The sequence below is a fragment of the Heterodontus francisci genome, chromosome 27 (genome assembly GCF_036365525.1).
Source record: "Heterodontus francisci isolate sHetFra1 chromosome 27, sHetFra1.hap1, whole genome shotgun sequence".
NCBI classification, from domain to species: Eukaryota; Metazoa; Chordata; class Chondrichthyes; order Heterodontiformes; family Heterodontidae; genus Heterodontus; species Heterodontus francisci.
In genome coordinates, this window is record NC_090397.1 from 44,149,460 (window position 1) to 44,171,355 (window position 21,896).

The following is a 21,896-nucleotide window of genomic DNA, read 5'->3' on the forward strand; positions in this document are numbered from 1 at the left end:
AGAGAGAGAGGGAGGGAGGGAGGGAGGGAGAGGGGGAGAGAGGAGAGTACCACCTTAACTACATCTGGAAATAAAGAGTTTGTGTTTATATAGTGCCTTTCATGACCATGTGACATACCAAAATGCTTTACAGCCAATGAAATACCTTTGAAGTGTAATGTAGGAGATGGAGCAGCAAATTTGTTCATAATAAGGTCCCAAATACAGCAATTAAATAGGTGAATAGATTATCTTATCTAGATTTTGGTTCAGAAATAAATGTTGTCCATGATACCAGGAGAACTCTCCTGCTCTTCTTCAAATAGTGACATGTTATACATCCACCTGAGACAAAGCCTCTGTTTATCATCTCATCCGAAAGGCAGCATTTCCAATAGCACAGTAGTTCTTCAGTCCTGCACTGAAGTACCAGCCTACATTATGTGATCAATGCTCAAGTGCTCAAGAGTGGGACTTGAACATGTGACCGTCTGACTCCAAAAGTTGAGAAGTGCTACCACTGAGTCAAGGCTGATATCAGAAATACAGAAGATTGCATGAATGAGTTAATAAGAGCGAGCAATGTCAATGTGAATGGGACAGTTTTGGAGAAGCGGGTGTTTCTGTAAAAGAGTAAGGAGTTGAGTGGGGTGCACTGTCTCTTGAAATGCAAATGGAGGGATAGAATGCCTTTGAGAGCTGGGACAGTGGGAAAATGACTGCTGAGGTAACTTTCAGTTAATGATAGTTGGTTGGTTTGTTGAAAAGCCAAATGTCTATGTTTTTACTTTTTCCCAATTTAATCCTATTAATTGCAAAGTGTATTGGTGTTTAAAATCAACCAGAATGTACCACTCTAATGTAAAAATTCAAAATCTGTATCGAGGAACAGCCTATGGACTTTCTCGAAATACACTAATTTTGTACCTTCAAGGTTTGAATTTCCCCTTCATGTCTTTAAGCTTTCATGTTTAATATTCCTCCAGTATAAGTGTGGAATGTTGTGTATACCTACCACTTCAGCTACAAATCTTCTGTAACTAGTAGTTTTCACAAGTCAGGCCCTTTCTTGATTTGTCAGCTGTTTGGGTTCTGTGTCAATTGTTTTGTAGCTGTTAGTCAGCTTTTGTTTCTTCTCTAGGTTGGCATGTATGGCTTATTAAAGTCATTGAACAATGTACAAATTAAACAGTTCTATAACCCCCCTGCTATTTATTTATTTTATTTAGAGATACAGCACTGAAACAGGCCCTTCGGCCCACCGAGTCTGTGCCGACCAAGAACCACCCATTTATACTAATCCTACAGTAATCCCATATTCCCTACCACCTACCTATACTAGGGGCAATTTACAATGGCCAATTTACCTATCACCTGCAAGTCTTTGGCGGTGGGAGGAACCGTAGCACCCGGCGAAAACCCACGCGGTCACAGGAAGAACTTGCAAACTCCGCACAGGTAGTAGCCAGAATTGAACCCAGGTCCCTGGAGCTGTGAGGCTGCAGTGCTAACCACTGCGCCACTGTGCTGCCCTGTGCTGCTTGCTGAAAATGAAAACGAAAAAAAAATGAAGGCAATCAAAACTACATCCTGTGTAAATTACTTCTGTTCCAATGGAGCAGATAATACCAGCTTCAAACCTGCTTGAAGTTTGTGATTATAGTGGAAGACCTCAAACATTTAAAATTGAAACATTTGTTAATGTTTGCACAGTATTACAAGCATAGAACTAGGCCATTCAGCTCAACACATTCATGATCCACATGATCCCATCCTTCATCATCTAACCCCATCAACATATCCATTTACTCCTTTCTCCCTCATGTCTTTATCTAGTTTTCTCTTCAATGCATCTTACTAGTCACCTCAACTGTTCCTGTGGTAGAGAGTTCCATTCTCATCACTCTCTGGGTAAAGAGGTTCCTCCTGAATTCCCTATTGGATTTATTACTGACTATCTTATATTTATGGCTCTCTCAAGGGAAACATCTTACTGCAGAATTCTTAAGTCAGGGAAAGAGCAGGAGAGTGGGATTAAACTCTTTGAAAGAACAAGATAGGCCAAATGGCCTCCTTCTGTACTGTTAGATTCAATGACTATCCTAACGTGACATAGAAATACCAATGTAATACATTGAGTAACAACCAACCTACTATAATAAACCAACAAACAACCTATTATAATATACCTAGTAAATAAGCACCAGCATAATAATTCGAAAAAGATTTAAAAGGATTATACCAGAACTGAATGCTTATAACTATCAGAAAGCACTAAAGAGGATGGAGCTTTTTTCTCTAGAAAAGAGAGACTGAGGGATGAACTAATAAAGGTATTTTAAAATTATGAAAGGGTTTGATAGGGTGATGTAGAGAAATTGTTTCACTACTGGGAGGAGTCCAAAACTAGGAATCATAAATATAAGACACTCACTAATAAATCCAACCAGGAATTTAGCAGAAACTTCTTTAACCAGAGAGTGGTTAGCATGTGGAACACACGACCATGTGCAATAGTTGCAGCAAATAGCATAAATGCATTTAAAGGAAACCTAGTTAAGTGCACGAGGAAGAAAGGAATAGAAGGATATTCTGATAGGGTTAGATGAAGAAGAGTAGGAGGACACTCATGTGGAGCATAAACAATGGCACAGACCAGTTGGGCCAAATGGCCTGTTTCTGTCCTATACATTCTATGCAATTTGATATATAACACTGACTAAAACAACCTACAGTAATACATCAAATACATAAACATCCAACCAGCTTTAGCATATCTTCTTCTTTGGCCTCCTTATCTCGAGAGACAATGGATACGCGCCTGGAGGTGGTCAGTGGTTTGTGGAGCAGCGCCTGGAGTGACTATAAAGGCCAATTCTAGAGTGACAGGCTCTTCCACAGGTGCTGTATAAAAATTTGTTTATCTGGGCTGTTACACAGTTGGCTCTCCCCTTGCGCTTCTGTCTTTTTTCCTGCCAACTGCTAAGTCTCTTCGACTCGCCACACTTTAGCTCCGTCTTTATGGCTGCCCGCCAGCTCTGGCGAACGCTGGCAACTGACTCCCACGACTTGTGATCAATGTCACAGGATTTCATGTCGCGTTTGCAGACGTCTTTAAAGCGGAGACATGGACGGCCGATGGGTCTGATACCAGTGGCGAGCTCGCTGTACAATGTGTCTTTGGGGATCCTGCCATCTTCCATGCGGCTCACATGGCCAAGCCATCTCAAGCGCCGCTGACTCAGTAGTGTGTATAAGCTGGGGATGTTGGCCGTCTCGAGGACTTCTTTGTTGGAGATACGGTCCTGCCACCTGAAGCCAAGTATTCTCCGGAGGCAGCGAAGATGGAATGAATTGAGATGTCGCTCTTGGCTGACATACGTTGTCCAGGCCTCGCTGCCGTAGAGAAAGGTACTGAGGGCACAGGCTTGATACACTCGGACTTTTGTGTTCCGTGTCAGTGCGCCATTTTCCCACACTCTCTTGGCCAGTCTGGACATAGCAGTGGAAGCCTTTCCCATGCGCTTGTTGATTTCTGCATCTAGAGACAGGTTACTGGTGATAGTTGAGCCTAGGTAGGTGAACTCTTGAACCACTTCCAGAGCGTGGTCGCCAATATTGATGGATATTGCATTTCTGACATCCTGTCCCATGATGTTCGTTTTCTTGAGTTTGATGGTTAGGCCAAATTCGTTGCAGGCAGCCACAAACCTGTCGATGAGACTCTGCAGACACTCTTCAGTGTGAGATGTTAAAGCAGCATCGTCAGCAAAGAGGAGTTCCCTGATGAGGACTTTGGACTTTGGACTTTAGCATATACAATATAAATAACTGTCAATATTATTTAAAAACCACGTCAACTATAATAATAAACCAAATAAATGATGGAAGTAACCGCCTTACCTCAAAGTACCAAGTCGATAACCACAGGTTTCGGATAAGTTACGGCACCTCCCACGGTCAGAGTCTCTCAAAACTCACATGTAGACTCACACGTGAAGAATGGCTTCCGGGGGGAAGTACTGGGAGGAGAGGTTTTCGGTGCCACTCGTGAGACTATTGCTCAGTGTGGACCACCGTCATAAGAAGATAGGAAAGGTGTGGGGAATTTGGAGAAATATTTGGTGTAGAAAAGAAATAAACTAAAACATGTTGAATTACGAAACTAAATTGTTAAAATATTCAACTGTATAACTTGTCTTTAAGAAGAGACTTGACAATTTAGGTAGACGACTTGAGCGAGCCTAACACACAACTGGCTTACCTGTTCATAACCAGATACGGCTTGACCATATCAATCTCCAGCAAGCCTTGCTCATCATTGCCAAAACTGCTCATGATTCTAGGATTATCCCGGAGGGCAAAGACAAAAACAGACACTTTCTACTATTGTCTACCTCCTTAAACCCCAGACCCTGGCTCCATCCCACCCCGAGTCATTTAGCTGGAGGCCGGATTGGGGGCAGAACGGTTACCTGCCCACAAGTGGCGGGTAGTTTATCAAGCTAATTAAAAGGCCAATTAAGGCCATGTATCAGAGGCTGACAGGAATTTTCCAGTCAGCCTGTGAGCACCACCTCCCCCCCTGCGCCAGCAGCACGACAGCTGCCTAAAGGGGGCCTCCTGACAGCAGACTGAGGGCCGTCACACCAGGTGGACTTTGAGGCCCCCTCCCACTTACCTGGCGACAGCTATGGCCACAGATGGCCCTGTGGAGGGGTTTCCGGTCCACAATTGTGGCCCGTCAGCTGAGGCATTTTTTATTTCAAAGTTTTTAAAGTTGCTGAGATGGAGGCACACTTTCTCTCATTTACCTGCAATGGCAGGTTGCAGCTCCTTCCATGCTGGAGGGCCTCCTATAGATCTTCTAGCTTTGAGAGTTGCCCACCATCCTTAATTGGACAAAATCCTGCCCCTGCAATCCACCAAGGTTCCATCTCTGGACCCCTTCTCTCCCTCATCCAATGCTACCCCGATGGATCCAAAGATACCAGATCAACTTCATAAGCATGCCAATGATACCAAGCTTTATCTCTCCAACACTTCTTTCAACCCTCCACTACATCTATTCAGTCAGATTGTTTGGATGAGCCATAATTTCTCCAGTAATAAAAACAGAAAGTGCTGGAAATACTCAGCAGGTCTGGCAGCATCGGTGGAGAGAGAAACAGAGTTAACGTTTCAGGTCTGTGACCTTTCATCAGAACCTGAACCTGTCACAGACCTGAAACATTAACTCCATTTCTCTCTCACAGATTCTGCCAGACCTGTTGAGTATTTCCAGCGCTTTCTGTTTTTATTTCAGATTTCCAGCATCCGCAGTGTTTTGATTTATCCTAATTTCTCCAGATAAATACTGGGAAGACTGAAGCCACTATCTTGGCCTCCTCCATAAACTTTGCACCCTCGCTTCTGACTCCAACCTCCCCAACCACCATCAACTTAACCAAACTGTTGACCACAATCTTGGAATCCTATTTGACCCATAGGTGACTTTCTATTCCCATATCTTCTCCATCACAAAAGCTGCCTACCTCCACTCAGGTAACATCACCAGCCTCCATCCTCATCTCCCTCATTCATGCCTTTGTCACCACCAGACTTAACTCAATGCTCTCCATCTTCCTCTCACCCTATATTCCAGCTCATCCAAAACTCTGCTACTCATTTCCTAACCTGCACTAATTCCCTCATGCCCATCACCTCTGTCCTCACTCAACTATCTTGGCAATCAATCCACCACGACATGTTTCCCCAGTAGGAGGATGTAAGGTGGCTGGCTGGTGTGTGTCAGTGGCTGCCTCTAAGGATGGAATGGTCCAGCATCATTAGCTAGTACTCTAATATGTTGTGAGCTACCAAGCTGCATTTGCAGGTCAGCATTATGAGATTCAATTCCCTGGACTTGACAGCTGAAGAAGTCCTTGAGCTGGTTCCAGCTCCTCCTATTGTATCTGCACTTGTTCCTCCTCATTCATGCTCTGTTCCCCTTCTGACCCTCATTGAGTGTGTCTGTCTGTGTTGGTTCTTGCCAGTGCAAGACTGGGTGATGCAGGGCAATATGAGGTGTTCAGTTGAGGCATGACATGGTATCTGCCACTTCCTCATCCTGGATGTCTAGAGAAGAAATAAACATATTTTCGAATTAATGCTGACAGTAAGACACTCTTTGAAACTGGGCCTAAATGGCAAGACATTTTTGTGCATTAAGTTGTGTCGCAGTGTATACCTTTGTGAAGAAGTGAGCAAGAGGGTGAGCGAGTACATGAATGACTGAGCAAGAAGACAAAGAATTAAAAAGAACAGAGAATACTAGCCATTAGTTTGGACAAGGCCTCCAACCTCCTACTGCCCTCAATTACCTTCACATGGTATGAGCCATGTGTCAGTGGTAGCACTCGCACTTCTGAGTCAGAAATTTGTGGGTACAAGACCCATTCCATAATATAATCCAGGCTGACACTGCAGTGCAGTATTGAGTGCTGCACTATCAGAAGTGCTGTCTTTCAGATGAGATGTTAAACTAACATCAGTGAAACAGATTAGCTGGTCATTATCTTATTTCTGTTTGTGGGACCTTGTTTTGTGTAAATTGACTGTCATGATTCCTATGTAAATGAGGTGAACTCCCACCAATCTGCTCACCTGTTATACATGTATTCACTTGCAATTTGATCCAAAAAAAAAACATTATGTTGGAGTGAAGAAAATGAGAGATGTGTGTCACCTAAGTGCCCAAAACAGCAATCACATGCAGTATGCATCTACCTTGTGTTGATTATCAGCTTTGTGTTTGCTGCTTGCCACATTTAATGGACAACAAAAGAAACAGATTGGCATGCTAGCAATATAAAGTATTTGTTAAAACATGGAATGCCTTGGAATTGGAAAATACATTAACTGTTGCCTGGGGTGCTGTGCACTTTCCTCTGCCCTAGCCCTGAACTTGGTTCCTTCTCTAGCTTCTCTCCAATCTCCCCTCATGCCCTCTCTGAGCTCATCTTGTCCATGAGGCCCACATCCTGCTCTCTCGGCCCTATTCCCACTAAATTACTGACCACCCAACTTCCCTTCCTGGCTCCCATGTTAGTTGACATTGTTAATAGTTCTTTCTATTCAGGTTCTGTCCCTCTCTTCTTTAGATCTGCCGTCATCACCTTTCTCTTCAAAAACAAACCCTTGATCTCACTGTCCTGCAAACTACCACCCCATCTTCAACCTCCCTTTTCTCTCCAAAACCGTTAAACGTGTTGTCGCCTTTCAAATTCATGCCCATCTTTCCCAGAACTCCATGTTTGAATCCCTCCAATCAGGTTTCAGTCCCTGCCTTGTACCAAAACGGCTCTTACCGAAGTCATAAATGACATCCTATGTGACTGTGACACAGGGAAACTTTCCCTCCTCATCCTTCTCGGCCTGTCTGCAGCCTTGACATGGTTGACCACACCATCCTCCTCCAACGCCCCTCCTCCAACGCCCCTCCACCATCGTCCAGCACTCACCTGGTACTATTCTTATCTATCTAATTGTAGCTAGAGAATTGATGGCTTCTCTTCCCATTCCCACACAGTTATCTCTGATGTCCCCCAAGGATCTATCCTTGGCCCCCTTCTGTTTCTCATCTACATGCTGCCCCATGCTGACATCAAGCAAAAATACATCAGTTTCCACATGTACACTGACAACACCCGGCTTAGCTCACCATCATAATAAAAGCAAAATACTGCGGATGCTGGAAATCTGAAATAAAAACAAGAAATGCTGGAACCACTCAGCAGGTCTGGCAGCATCTGTGAAAAGAGAAGCAGAGTTAACGTTTCGGGTCAGTGACCCTTCTTCGGAACTGACATCACCATCACCTCTCTCAACCCCTTCACTGTTTCTAAATTGTCAGAATATTTATGTGACATCCAGTACTGGATGAGCAGAAATGTCCTGCAATTAAATATTGGGAAGACCGAAGCCATTGTCTTTGGTCCCCACCACAAATTTGCTCCTTCACCACCGATTCCATCCCTGTCTGAGGCTAAACCAGACTGTTCGCAACCTCAGTGTCTTATATGACCGTGCGAAGAGTTTTCAATCACACATCCACGCTGTCACTAAGACTGCCTATTTCCACCTCTGTAACATCACCCATCTCCATTCCTCCCTCAGCTCTTCTCTGCTGAAACCCTCGACCATGCCTTTATTACTTCCAGATTTGACTATTCTTACACAATCCTGGCTGGGCTCCCACATTCCACCCACAGTAAACTTGAAGTCATACAAAACGCTGTTACCCATGCCCTAACTCACACTAAATGCTGTTCACCCATCACCCTGTGCTCGCTGATCTACATTGGCTCCCGGTTAAATCATCTCTCGATTTTAAAATTCTCATTCTTTCTTTCCAAATCCCACTATGTCCTGGCTCCCATCTCTAAATCTCCTCCCTCCAAGATATCTGCACTCCTCTAATTCTGGCCTCTTGAGAATTTTAATTTTAATTTTATTTTCAATTTTAATCCCTCCACCATTGGTGGCTGTGCCTTCAGCTGCCTAGACCCTAAGCTCTGGAATACCCTCCCTACACCTCTCCGCCTCTCCACCTCGCTTTCCTCCTTTAAGACACTCACTAAAACTTACCTCTTTGAGCAAGCTTTTGGTCACCTGCCCTAATATCTACTTATGTGGCTTGGTGTCATATTTTGTTTTATAATCCTTCTGTGAAGCGCCTTGGGACATTTTATTATCTTAAAGACGCTATATAAGTTGTTGTTGTTAAGATTCTCCACCAAGTTTTCAATGAAGTGTTATTAAGGTGCATTGTAGTCTGAGATTTTGAAATAAAGCAAAGTGAGCACACTTACCTTGTCAACTCAGCAACTTTCTTCCTCAACAGCTCTCAGAACTGGTGTACAAATTAGGTAGCACTGACTCTTTCAACCACCTCCATCCAGCTTGCTTTGACATTGCTCTTCACTGGAAAATGCTCCTCAGCCCCAAAAAGGACCAACCTGCTCTAGTGAACCTCAAAAATTCCTTCCTGGAATGGATCCATTACTCAGTTTGGCAGGGGGATAGGAACCGGAGCTACGGATCAGTGGATGGGGTAGCTGTTGAACAGGCAGATACCAAGTGCAGAGAGTCTGTGAGGAAGGTTAGACAGCTGACAGGGCAAAGTTGCAGCCAGTATGATGGGTTGAAGTGTGTCTATTTTAACGCAAGAAGTGTCAGGAATAAGGGTGATGAACTTAGAGCATGGATCAGTACTTGGAGCTACGATGTTGTGGCCATTACGGAGACATGGATATCACAGGGGCAGGAATGGATGTCGGATGTTCCAGGGTTTAGATGTTTCAAAAGGAATAGGGAGGGAGGTATAAGAGGTGGGGGAGTGGCATTGTTAATCAGGGATAGTATCACAGCTGCAGAAAGGGAGGTCGTCGAGGAGGGTTTGTCTACTGAGTCATTATGGGTGGAAGTCAGAAACAAGAAAGGAGCAGTCACTTTGTTGGGAGTTTTCTATAGACCCCCCAATAGCAACAGAGACATGGAGGAACAGATTGGGAGGCAGATTTTGGAAAGGTGCAGAAGTAACAGGGTTGTTGTCATGGGTGACTTCAACTTCCCTAATATTGATTGGAACCTCCTTAGTGCAAATAGTTTGGATGGAGCAGTTTTTGTCAGGTGTGTCCAGGAAGGTTTCCTGACTCAATATGTAGATAGGCCGACTAGAGGGGAGACTATGTTGGATTTGGTGCTTGGCAACGAACCAGGCCAGGTGGCAGATCTATCGGTGGGAGAGCATTTCGGTGATAGTGATCACAACTCCCTGACCTTTACTATAGTCATGGAGAGGGATAGGAGCAGACGGGATGGGAAAATATTTAATTGGGGGAGGGGGAATTACAATGCTATTAGGCAGGAACTGGGGAGCATAAATTGGGAACAGATGTTCTCAGGGAAATGCACGACAGAAATGTGGAGGTTTGTTAGGGAGCACTTGCTGCGACTGCTGGATAGGTTTGTCCCGGTGAGGCAGGGAAGGGATGGTAGGGTGAAGGAACCTTGGATGACAAGAGATGTGGAACAGCTAGTCAAGAGGAAGAAGGAAGCTTACTTAAGGTTGAGGAAGCAAGGATCAGACAGGGCTCTAGAGGGTTACAAGGTAGCCAGGAAGGAACTGAAGAATGGACTTAGGAGAGCTAGAAGGGGACATGAAAAAGTCTTGGTGGGTAGGATTAAGGAATATCCCAAGGCGTTCTACACTTATGTGAGGAACAAGAGGATGGCCAGAGTGAGGGTAGGGCCGATCAGGGATAGTGGAGGGAACTTGTGCCTGGAGTCGGAGGAGGTAGGGGAGGTCCTAAATGAATACTTTGCTTCAGTATTCACTCGTGAGAGGGACCTGGTCGTTTGTGAGGACAGCGTGGAACAGGCTGATATGCTCGAACAGGTTGAGGTTAAGAGGGAGGATGTGCTGGAAATTTTGAATGATATGAGGACAGATAAGTCCCCGGGGCCAGATGGGATATACCCAAGGATATTACGGGAAGCGAGGGAAGAGATTGCTGCGCCTTTGGCGATGATCTTTGCGTCTTCACTGTCCACTGGAGCAGTGCCGGATGATTGGAGGGTGGCAAATGTTGTTCCCTTGTTCAAGAAAGGGAATAGGGATAACCCTGGGAATTATAGATCAGTCAGTCTTACGTCGGTAGTGGGCAAATAATTGGAGAGGATTCTGAGAGACAGGATTTATGATTATTTGGAAAAGCATGGTTTGATTAGAGACCGTCAGCATGGCTTTGTAAGGGGCAGGTCATGCCTCACAAGCCTTATTGAATTCTTTGAAGATGTGACAAAACACATTGATGAAGGAAGAGCAGTGGATGTGGTGTATATGGATTTTAGCAAGGCGTTTGATAAGGTTCCCCATGGTAGGCTCATTCAGAAAGTAAGGAGGCATGGGATTCAGGGAAAGTTGGCTGTCTGGATACAAAATTGGCTGGCCCATAGAAGTCAGAGGGTGGTAGTAGATGGAAAGTATTCAGCATGGAGCTCGGTGACCAGTGGTGTTCCACAAGGATCTGTTCTGGGACCTCTGCTCTTTGTGATTTTTATAAATGACTTGGATGAGGAAGTGGAAGGCTGGGTTAGCAAGTTTGCCGATGACACGAAGGTTGCTGGAGTTGTGGATAGTGTGGAAGGCTGTTGTAGGTTGCAACGGGACATTGACAGGATGCAGAGCTGGGCTGAGAAGTGGCAGATGGAGTTCAACCTGGAAAAGTGTGAAGTGATTCATTTTGGAAGGTCGAATTTGAATGCAGAATACAGGCTTAAAGACAGGATTCTTGGTAGTGTGGAGGAACAGAGGGATCTTGGGGTCCATGTCCATAGATCGCTCAAAGTTGCCACCCAAGTTGATAGGGTTGTTAAGAAGGCGTATGGTGTGTTGGCTTTCATTAACAGGGGGATTGAGTTTAAGAGCCGCGAGGTTATGCTGCAGCTCTATAAGGCCCTGGTTCGACCACACTTGGAATATTGTGTTCAGTTCTGGTCGCCTCATTATAGGAAGGATGTGGAAGCTTTAGAGAGGGTGCAGAGGAGATTTACCAGAATGCTGCCTGGACTGGAGGGCATGTCTTACGAAGAAAGATTGAGGGAGCTAGGGCTTTTCTCATTGGAGCGAAGAAGGATGAGAGGTGACTTGATAGAGGGGTACAAGATGATGAGAGGCATAGATAGAGTGGATAGCCAGAGACTTTTTCCCAGGGTGGAAAGGGCTATCACCAGGTGGCATACTTTTAAGGTGATTGGAGGAAGGTTTCGGGGAGATGTCAGAGGTAGGTTCTTTACACAGAGAGTGGTGGGTGCGTGGAATGCATTGCCAGCGGTGGTAGTAGAAGCAGATACATTAGGGGCATTTAAGCGACTCTTGGATAGGTACATGGATGATAGTAGAATGAAGGGTAGGTAGTTAGTTTGATCTTAGAGTAGGTTAAAGGTTCGGCACAACATCGTGGGCCGAAGGGCCTGTACTGTGCTGTACTGTTCTATGTTCTATGTTCAGTTATTTCTCCCCCTCAGTTCTATCTACAGGGTTAAGGGCAAATACAGCCCATGTTGAGTTGTTGCAACCAAATAAGCAATCTGTTGATGATGGTGTACTCCAGGCAGATCATGCATTGTGTGCTGGGATTGCTGCAGTGTCAAGTTTTTTACAATTCATTCACGGGATGTGGGCGTCGCTGGCTAGGCCAGCATTTATTGCTCATCCCTAATTGCCCTTGAGAAGGTGGTGGTGAGCTGCCTTCTTGAACCACTGCAGTCCATGTGGGGTAGGTACACCCACAGTGCTGTTAGGAAGGGAGTTCCAAGATTTTGACCTAGCGACAGTGAAGGAATGGCGATATAGTTCCAAGTCAGGATGGTGTGTGACTTGGAGGGGAACTTGCAGGTGGTGGTGTTCCCATGTATTTACTGTCCTTGTCCTTCTAGTTGGTAGAGGTCGCGGGTTTGGAAGGTGCTGTCTAAGGAGCCTTGGTGCATTGCTGCAGTGCATCTTGTAGATGGTACACACTGCTGCCACTGTGCGTCGGTGGTGGAGGGAGTGAATATTTGTAGATGGGGTGCCAATCAAGCGGGCTGCTTTGTCCTGGATGGTGTCGAGCTTCTTGAGTGTTGTTGGAGCTGCACCCATCCAGGCAAGTGGAGAGTATTCCATCACACTCCTGACTTGTGCCTTGTAGATTGTGGACAGGCTTTGGGGAGTCAGGAGGTGAGTTACTCGCCTCAAGATTCCTAGCCTCTGACCTGCTCTTGTAGCCACGGTATTTATATGGCTACTCCAGTTCAGTTTTCGGTCAATGGTAGCCCCTAGGATGTTGATAGTGGGGGATTCAGCGATGTTAATGCCGTTGAATGTCAAGGGGAGATGGTTAGATTCTCTTTTGTTCGAGATGGTCATTGCCTGGCACTTGTGTGGCGCAAATGTTACTTGCCACTTATCAGCCCAAGCCTGGATATTGTCCAGGTCTTGCTGCATTTCTACAGGGACTGCTTCAGTATCTGAGGAGTTGCGAATGGTGCAATCATCAGCAAACATCCCCACTTCTGACCTTATGATTGAAGGAAGGTCATTGATGAAGCAGCTGAAGATGGTTGGGCCTAGGACACTACCCTGAGGTACTCCTGCAGTGATGGCCTGGAGCTCAGATGCTTGACCTCCAACAACCACAACCATCTTCCTTTGCGCTAGGTATGACTCCAGCCAGCGGAGGGTTTTCCCCCTGATTCCCATTGACCTCAGTTTTGCTAGGGCTGCTTGATGCCATACTCGGTCAAATGCTGCCTTGATGTCAAGGGCAGTCACTCACACCTCACCTCTTGAGTTCATCTCTTTTGTCCATGTTTGAACCAAGGCTGTAATGAGGTCAGGAGCTGAGTGGCCCTGGCGGAACCCAAACTGAGCGTCACTGAGCAGGTTATTGTTAAGCAAATGCCGCTTGATAGCACTGTTGATGACACCTTCCATCACTTGACTGATGATTGAGAGTAGACTGATGGGGCGGTAATTGGCCGGGTTAGACTTGTCCTGCTTTTTGTGTGCAGGACATACCTAGGCAATTTTCCACATTGCAGGGTAGGTGCCAGTGTTGTAGCTGTACTGGAACAGCTTGGTTAGGGGCACGGCAAGTTCTGGAGCACATGTCTTCAGTACTATCGCTAGAATGTTATCAAGGCCCAAAGCCGTTGCAGTATCCACTGCCTTCAGTCGTTTCTTGATATCACATGAAATGATCGAATTGGCTGAAGTTTGGCATCTGTGATGCTGGGGACTTCAGAGGAGACCGAGATGGATCATCCAGTCGGCACTTCTGGCTGGAGATTGTTGCAAATGCTTCAGCCTTATCTTTTGCACTGATGTGCTGGGCTCCCCCATCATTGAGGATGGGGATATTTGTGGAGTCACCTCCTCCAATTAGTTGTTTAATTGTCCACCACCATGCACGACTGGATGTGGCAGGACTGCAGAGCTTAGATCTAGTCCGTTAGTTGTGGGATCACTTAGCTCTCTCTATTGCATGCTGCTTATACTGTTTGGCACGCAGATAGTCCTGGGTTGTAGCTTCACCAGGTTGACACCTCATTTTGAGGTATGCCTGCTGCTGCTCCTGGCATGTCCTCCTGCCCTCTTCATTGAACCAGGGTTGATCCCCAGCTTGATGGTAATGGTAGAGTGGGGGATATTCCAGGCCATGAGGTTACAGATTGTGGTTGTGTACAATTCGCCTGCTGCTGACGGTCCACAGCGGCTCATGGATGCCCAGTTTTGAGTTGCTAGATCTGTTCAAAGTCTACCCCATTTAGTACGGTGGTAGTGCCACACAACACGATGGAGGGTATCCTCAATGTGAAGACAGAACTTTGTCTCCACAAGGATTGTGCGGTGGTCACTCCTACCAGTATTGTCATGGACAGATGCATCTGCGACAGGCAGATTGGTGAGGACAAGGTCAAGTATGTTTTTCCCTCTTGTTGGTTCCCTCACCACCCGCCGCAGACCCAGTCTAGGATTGCATTAATAGAACATAAATACATTAAATAATAAGTTTTTTTCATTCATTCATGGGACATGAATGTCACTGATTAGGCCAGCATTTATTGCCCATCCCTAATTGCCCTCAAGAAGGTGATGGTGAGCTGTCTTCTTGAACCGCTGCAGCCCTTGTGGTGCAGGTACACCCACAGCGCTGTTAGGGAGGGAGTTCCAGGATTTTGACACAGCAACAGTGAAGGAATAGCAATATATTTCCAAGTCAGAGTGGTGTGTGACTTGGAGGGCTACTTGCAGCTGGTGGTGTTCCCCTGCGCCTGCTACCCTTGTTCTTTTAGGTAGTTAAGGATGCGGGTTTGGAAGGTGCTGTCGAAGGAGCCTTGGCGAATTTCTGCAGTGCATCTTGTAGATGGTACACACTGTAGCCATAATGTGACTGTTATGGAGAGAGTGAATGTTTAAGGTGGTGGATGGGGTACAAGTCAAACAAGCTGCTTTGTCCTGGATGGTGTAAAGCTATTTGAGTGTTTTGGAGCTGCACTCATCCAGGCAAGTAGTTAGCATTCCAGCACACTCCTGACTTGTGCCTTGTAGATGGTGGACAGACTTTGTGGAGTCAGGATACATAAATACCGTGGCTTCAGGAACAGGTTAGAGGCTGTGAATTCTGTGGCGAGTAACTCACTTCCTGACTCCCCAAAAATGTGAGTGTGAGCCACCATTTGAGTAATCACAGATCATATTTAAATTAGAACTACATTGGTTATAACCTTAACTAAAATTAGGCAAATTCAAAAGAAAAAAATGAGATTAAACTAATCTCTATGACTGAAACACTGATCTCCATCCATTAATCTCCAGGTTCCTCAAAGTTTTTTGGTTTAAAATAAAACATATTTTCATTTATATAGCACCTTTCACATTGAAACAGCTGAGTATTTCAGGTATGTACTGTGTTTTTTTTCTTAAGTGCACTAACTTCATTCCCCCAGTAAGATTTTTTCTTTTCTGTCCATAATATACATACAGAACACATTTGGTGCCTTCACCTTTTGAATCTGCTGCTTCCTTCCTTGACATATTTTACTTGAAGACACACCTTCCTGATAGCAACATCCTTGCCAGAAGGCTACCTGTTGCCACGTAGGATTTCTCTAAGTCTGTCCGTGCTTCCTACAACCACCAGGATCAGTTCTGTGACATATAATTTTTACTGGGTCTGATTTTAACTTTCGTGTGAGTTAAAATTGGGCTGTGGTAATTATCACATTTGCTTCTGCCTGAACCCTGCAGATATGTCACCTAATAATTTAGAAAGATAGTAAGATTCAGGATCTAGTTAGAGGCTACCCTTGCAGATTCGAGAAAATACCATCATTCTTTAACCTAATGCAAAATTTCCCTTTTTAAAATTTGAACAAACTATTATTTCACCAAATTTCTATCTTCCTCACTTATTTGAACAGCAATGTAAATTTCACTGTCTCAGTATCTGCTGATGTCTTTACATCAATATCAACTAAATTAAACTATCGAGGTGCATACACTTGGTAACTGGGAAGTGTCCATGTGGTCATTATTATCTCCTGGAATTTGTTTTTGATTGTCTTCGGAAATCAGAGAGGGGTTTCCCAAAATTATTTTGAAATAATTGGTCAAGGATATTTGTAATTATCTTTTTTTTTACTTCTCCCAGAAAATGAGTTGGTTGCTGATGGGTAGAAAGTATTTAGGGTTTTGTGATTGAATGGGACAGACCAAATGGACTGGTTGGCCTTTCTTCGTCCTTCTTTTCGTTTTTGTTTGTTTATTGTTTGTTTAGAGATACAGCACTGAAACAGGCCCTTCGGCCCACCGAGTCTGTGCCGACCATCAACCACCCATTTATACTAATCCTACACTAATCCCATATTCCTATCACATCCCCACCTGCCCCTATATATTTCCCTACCACCTACCTATACTAGGGGCAATTTATAATGGCCAATTAACCTATCAACCTGCAAGTCTTTTGGCTTGTGGGAGGAAACCGGAGCACCCGGAGGAAACCCACGCAGACACAGGGAGAACTTGCAAACTCCACACAGGCAGTACCCAGAATCGAACCCGGGTCCCTGGAGCTGTGAGGCTGCGGTGCTAACCACTGCGCCACTGTCTGTCTGTCTGTCTGTCTGTCTGTCTGTCTGTGTGTGTGTGTGTGTGTGTGTGTGTGGTAGGGGGCGGGGGGGGGGGGGGGGGAGGGTTTATGTTCGACTCCAAGAAAGGATCGTCGTATAATATTTGACTCCTTATCACTCATTGGTAAACTACCCTTGCCCCATTATAGGAGAGCCTGTTCATGGCAGCTGCCCAGGCACTGCCATCTGAGGAAATATATTGACCAGCCGCATGATTTTACAGCAGTACGATTGTCAAATATAACCATTTGGACTTCACCAGCCAGACAGCCCTGAGTAGGGGAGTTTAATTTTCATAAATTCTCAATTATCTCATCCAAGGGTATCTTATAAGGGACCATACATTTTTTAAAAATTAATTTCTTCCCTATTTCACGCCTCCATAAAAGTATACTGTAAGTAAAATTATGGAAATTGATTATTCATATGCTACGTCATTACAAAACGTACATCATCCGTATAAAATAGTGCACACACTGGAGCGAAAAGTTTCTGTTTTCGAAGGACCTTTGATTCCTTGCTCCCGGAAGTGTGACACATGACTGATTGACAGTATAACCTCACAATTGTAGCCAATGGCCTCCCGGTATGGGCGGGACTCTGGGGCGAGGAAACGGATATGTTTTCAGTCGAAGTAAAGGGTTGGAGGGAAAGTGGAGGCAAAGCGAAGATCTGGGCGGTAGTAGGGAAGCATGCGAAGGGGATTAACGTGTATCTGAGCTGCAGCTTCGCCTGCTGACTGTGGGGAGAGCTATCCCGAGAGAGCTTATTAACTCGATTCTTGATTCACACTTGGCATCTTTGTAACGACGGCCAATCGTTGACTTGAATCCACATTCGGGAGTTTAGGAAATCAGTGTTATTATGTATCAAAGTATCATGCGAGCATCAAGAATAAGATGGAGAAAACGACGTGGTTAACCCAGGGAGCGAATAGCACAGACCGAAAAGACTGTTTATGTAAGATAATGAAATGAAACTTGTTTTATAACAGTATTGCCTTTGCAAGTTTCTCGAAACATTCTGAGCAGACATTGGAGAGGCGAGCAGCTCCCCTCCTGTTTTAGATGAGAATGTCATTAGCGCAGAGGGTTTTAATGAGCTGGCTCTTCACCTTACTCTTCTTAATTGTATTGGTGCTGAAATTGGATGATAAAGCGCCTTGGAACTGGATCCTCATCTTCATCCCGCTCTGGATTTTTGATACCATCCTTCTAATCATGTTGATCGTAAAGATTACAGGGAGATGCAAATCGGGCTATGACAGGAACGGCAGCAATCTCAAGAAGGAGGTCTGGTACCTATGCGCCATGTTGCTTAAACTAGGCTTTCTGCTAGCGCTTTGCGCCAGACTGGAGCATTTCACACAAATGAAGCTCACCTTCGTTTTTATACCTCTTTGGCTCTTACTCATCGGAGCAGTGGTTGATCTAGTGTATAATATCTATTCTACAGGACAAGACTGATAAAGTGGACAATATGTAGGCGTTTGTCGTCACCCTAATTGTTGCTCCAGCGCCAGTTTATCTAATAGTGAAAGGCATGTTGAATGAATAGTGTATTACACGTTTTTGAAAGCTAAGAGAATTCTACCGGAATGTAAATGTAATTTCTTACGACCACTTGCCTTTACGTGAAATCATCCTAGTATAATCATGTAAATGTGAAGGTTACTTACAAAAAATATTGTAAATGAACGCAAATCATGACAGATTGAGACAGGATGTAGTCATACCAGGGGTTTGTTCAAGTAAATACAGTATGTAATTTATGCAATTGAAATCATTTTCTTCAAATTGCTGTTCTGATATCCAGTTACACAAGTAACGCTGTTGGTAACGACGGTATAACAATACTTTCCTTTTGTATTATGGGAAATTTAAGTACAGGCGCTTAACACTTTAACTTGCCATAACTATAAATACTTAAATTATAACATTCAAAAAGTAGCCTTATTCCTGCTATCTGCAACTTCTATCCGCTGATTGGGCCAATTCGAGGCCAAATGCATTATTGGGCAAAGGCTGCAACACTGACTTGAAGCTTATCCAAACCGCACTTTATTTGGAAAACTGTTGATAACAAAGGATTGCAATATTAGCAAATCTGCACAAATGCCAAATAGCGCGCACTACTTTCTAGTTAGGCCCTTGATGTATTAAACATTCACAAAATGAAAACAAAACTTCCGACATTTTGCGGAAATATTTCCAAAACAAAACAAAGATATGTGCAAGATACAATGAACAAAAGGGAATTATTGACAACTGGAAACTATGTAGTGTGCAGCAAGTTTTGCAGGCAGGATCAATATTATAATTATAGCGATGTTCATCTCGCCCATCCAGAGGCAGGATAGAAAAATAATAGGGTCATTAGATTGTAAAGGACAGAGATACAATTTCTGTCGTCGATGCGAGTAACACCCAACTCTACCTCTTCACCACTCTGTGGACCTCTCCACTATCTCTGCGCTGTCAGACTGCTTGTTAACCTCCAGTTCTGGATGAGTCCCTACTTCATTCAGCTAAAAATTGGGAAGAGCAAAACCACTGTATTTGACTTCACCACAAATTCTGCACACTCACCCACCAAAATATATAGAGTGTACAGCACAGAACAGATTATTCAGCCCAACTGGACTTTGCTATTGGTTATGCTCCACAGAAGCCTCCTTCCACTCTACTTCATCTAACTTTGTCAGCATAATCTACTCCTTTTTCCCTCACGTGTGTATCTAGCTGTTCTTTTTGCCTCAACTACTCCTTGTGTCTGTGAGTTCTTCCCACTCTTTGGGCAAATATGTGTCTCTTGAATTCCCTATTGGATTGATTAGTGACTATATTTATAGCCCTTAGTTTTGGGCTCCTCACAAGCAGAAACATCTTATCTCCTCCTACTCTATCAAACCCCTTCATAATTCAAAAACTTCCATTAGACCCACCCCCCAGCCTGCTCTTTAGAAATCAGCCCCAGCCTGTTCAGCTTTTCCTGATATGTATAAACCTCTGTTCTCAGCTGACCTCATCCAAAACTATGCTACCTGTATCTTATCCCACACCAAATCTTGCTCACCCATCTTCCTCGCTGGTTCAGAATTTCTCCCGGTCTGTCAGCATCTGAATTTGGACATTTTCGTCCTGTTCCCATCTCTCCATTGCCTTACCACTTACTTCTTATAACCTCCTCCAGCCCCAAATCCACTCCCACCCCTTCAATTCTTTGTTCCTCTGACTGCAGCTTCTTGTGCAACAATCATTCTGTAGGAGGTGGGAAGAAAAAGGCAGGCAATGGAAACGAGCTTTCTCCCTCGATCAAATAGGAAGATTTTTGTATTTTTCTATTAAGTATGCATTTAGAATTGGATTTAGATTGTTGGAGGGAAAAAATGTTCCTTTGCCTCTGTGACTTGGCATGATTAACAGTTTCATTAAGAGTTCTTTTTTTTCTGGTAACTGACTGTCTATATTCTGAAATTGATTTAGGGATTTTTTAATGGAGTCACGTTTCAGCATTTAAAAAAAATTACTTCACAAAGTATTTTGAGATTGAGCTACATTTGTGATTTCAAATGGGATTTTCAAGAATATAGGCACAGGCTGAAGGTGCTGAGGATGGAGGCCAGTTTGTGGAATGTCACTGCTCACTGTCTATTCCAGTTCCAATCTGATCTGAGGATGCCGGGCATATTAGTCAAGGTGGCATCCATTGATTGAGAACAGATGCTCTTTTTGAATCACCCCTCCCCCACCTCAGTGAAAGGGGTGGGTTGGGAGAGTGAGCAGAAGTAGCTGGTTTTATTGACAGGCCTATTTGCAAAACTGACCTGGAAGTCAATGTCACATCCCATACGCTGGTTAGGAACAAAATATGACATTTGCGCAGTACAAAGAATGCAAGGTATAGATATAGGGCTCAGAGCTGCAGTTAGAAGTACCCGAGAATGAAAGGTAATGCTAAAAAGAGGTTAGCCAGCCCACAAAAACAAGTTACAAAGTTTATTTTTCAAGACGGGTGGGATTGAGTGGAGTAAATTAAATTTGCTTTGACTATTGCTCTGTATGTTCATTGGTGTCTGTGAAATAAAATAGCAATTTGTATCTGGCCTTGCCTCACCGTGTCTGCTATCAGAACTGTTGGAGAAGTGCACAAAAGCCAACATCCGGATCAGAGCACGAGTAAATCATTTTGTTACAGATTGTACTATGCTATAATTATTAGGCAGTACTGGTCCTCTCCCAAACTCATGATAGAACAAAGAACAGTACAGCACAGGAACAGGCCATTCGGCCCTCCAAGCCTGTGCCGATCTTGATGCCTGCCTAAACTAAAACCTTCTGCACTTCTGGGGACCATATCCCTCCACTAAAACCTCTTCCAGGAATGACCAGTACTGCTATACCTGGAAGAATATTTAAGGCAGACCCAAAACTTACTCCCAATAGCTTGGTTGGTCACTACTTCTTTGAAATGCTACTATATGTAACTTTGCAGATTGGGGGCAGCAAATAAATTCATTGTTTTTAGAAGCTGACCTATCCCATGCTACCTTGAGGGAAGACAGAGAATTACTCAATGCAATATAAAAGACTTTTTTGGTATAAAGACGCTGACATGTCCACCTGATATCAAGAACGACTGAAAGCTCTGGATACTGCAAAGGATATGGGTCCTGACAATATTCCGGCAATAGTACTGAAGACCTGTGTTCCAGAACTTGCCGCATCCCCAGCCAAACTGTTCCAGTAAAGCTACAACACTGGCATCTACCCGGCAATGTGGAAAATTGCCCAGGTATGTCCTGTACACAAAAAGCAGGACATGTCCAACCCGGCCAATTACCGCCCCATCAGTCTACTCTCAATCATCAGTAAAGTGATAGAAGGTGTCATCAACAGTGCTATCAAGCAGCACTTGCTTAGCAATAACCTGCTCAGTGATGCTCAGTTTGGATTCCGCCAGGGCCACTCAGCTCCTGACCTCATTACATCTTTGGTTCAAACATGGACAAAAGAGCTGAACTCAAGAAGTGAGGTGAGAGTGACTGCCCTTGAAATCAAGGCAGCATTTGACCGAGTATTGCATCAAGGAGCCCTAGCAAAACGAGTCAATGGGAATCGGGGGGGGGGAAACTCTGCTGGTTGGAGTCATACCTAGCGCAAAGGAAGATGGCTGCGGTTATTGGAGGTCAAACATCT

The 21,896-nt window shown here is 44.4% G+C and overlaps 1 protein-coding gene across 1 annotated transcript; it reads left to right on the forward strand.

The window, feature by feature from the left end:
• Window positions 1-17,314: 17,314 nt before the first annotated feature.
• On the forward strand, window positions 17,315-20,803 carry tmem60 (transmembrane protein 60). The gene has a single exon (XM_068059230.1). It carries the CDS (start codon window positions 17,766-17,768, stop codon window positions 18,162-18,164), a length of 399 nt encoding a protein of 132 aa, XP_067915331.1. The 5' UTR covers window positions 17,315-17,765; the 3' UTR covers window positions 18,165-20,803.
• The last annotated feature ends 1,093 nt before the right edge of the window (window positions 20,804-21,896 follow it).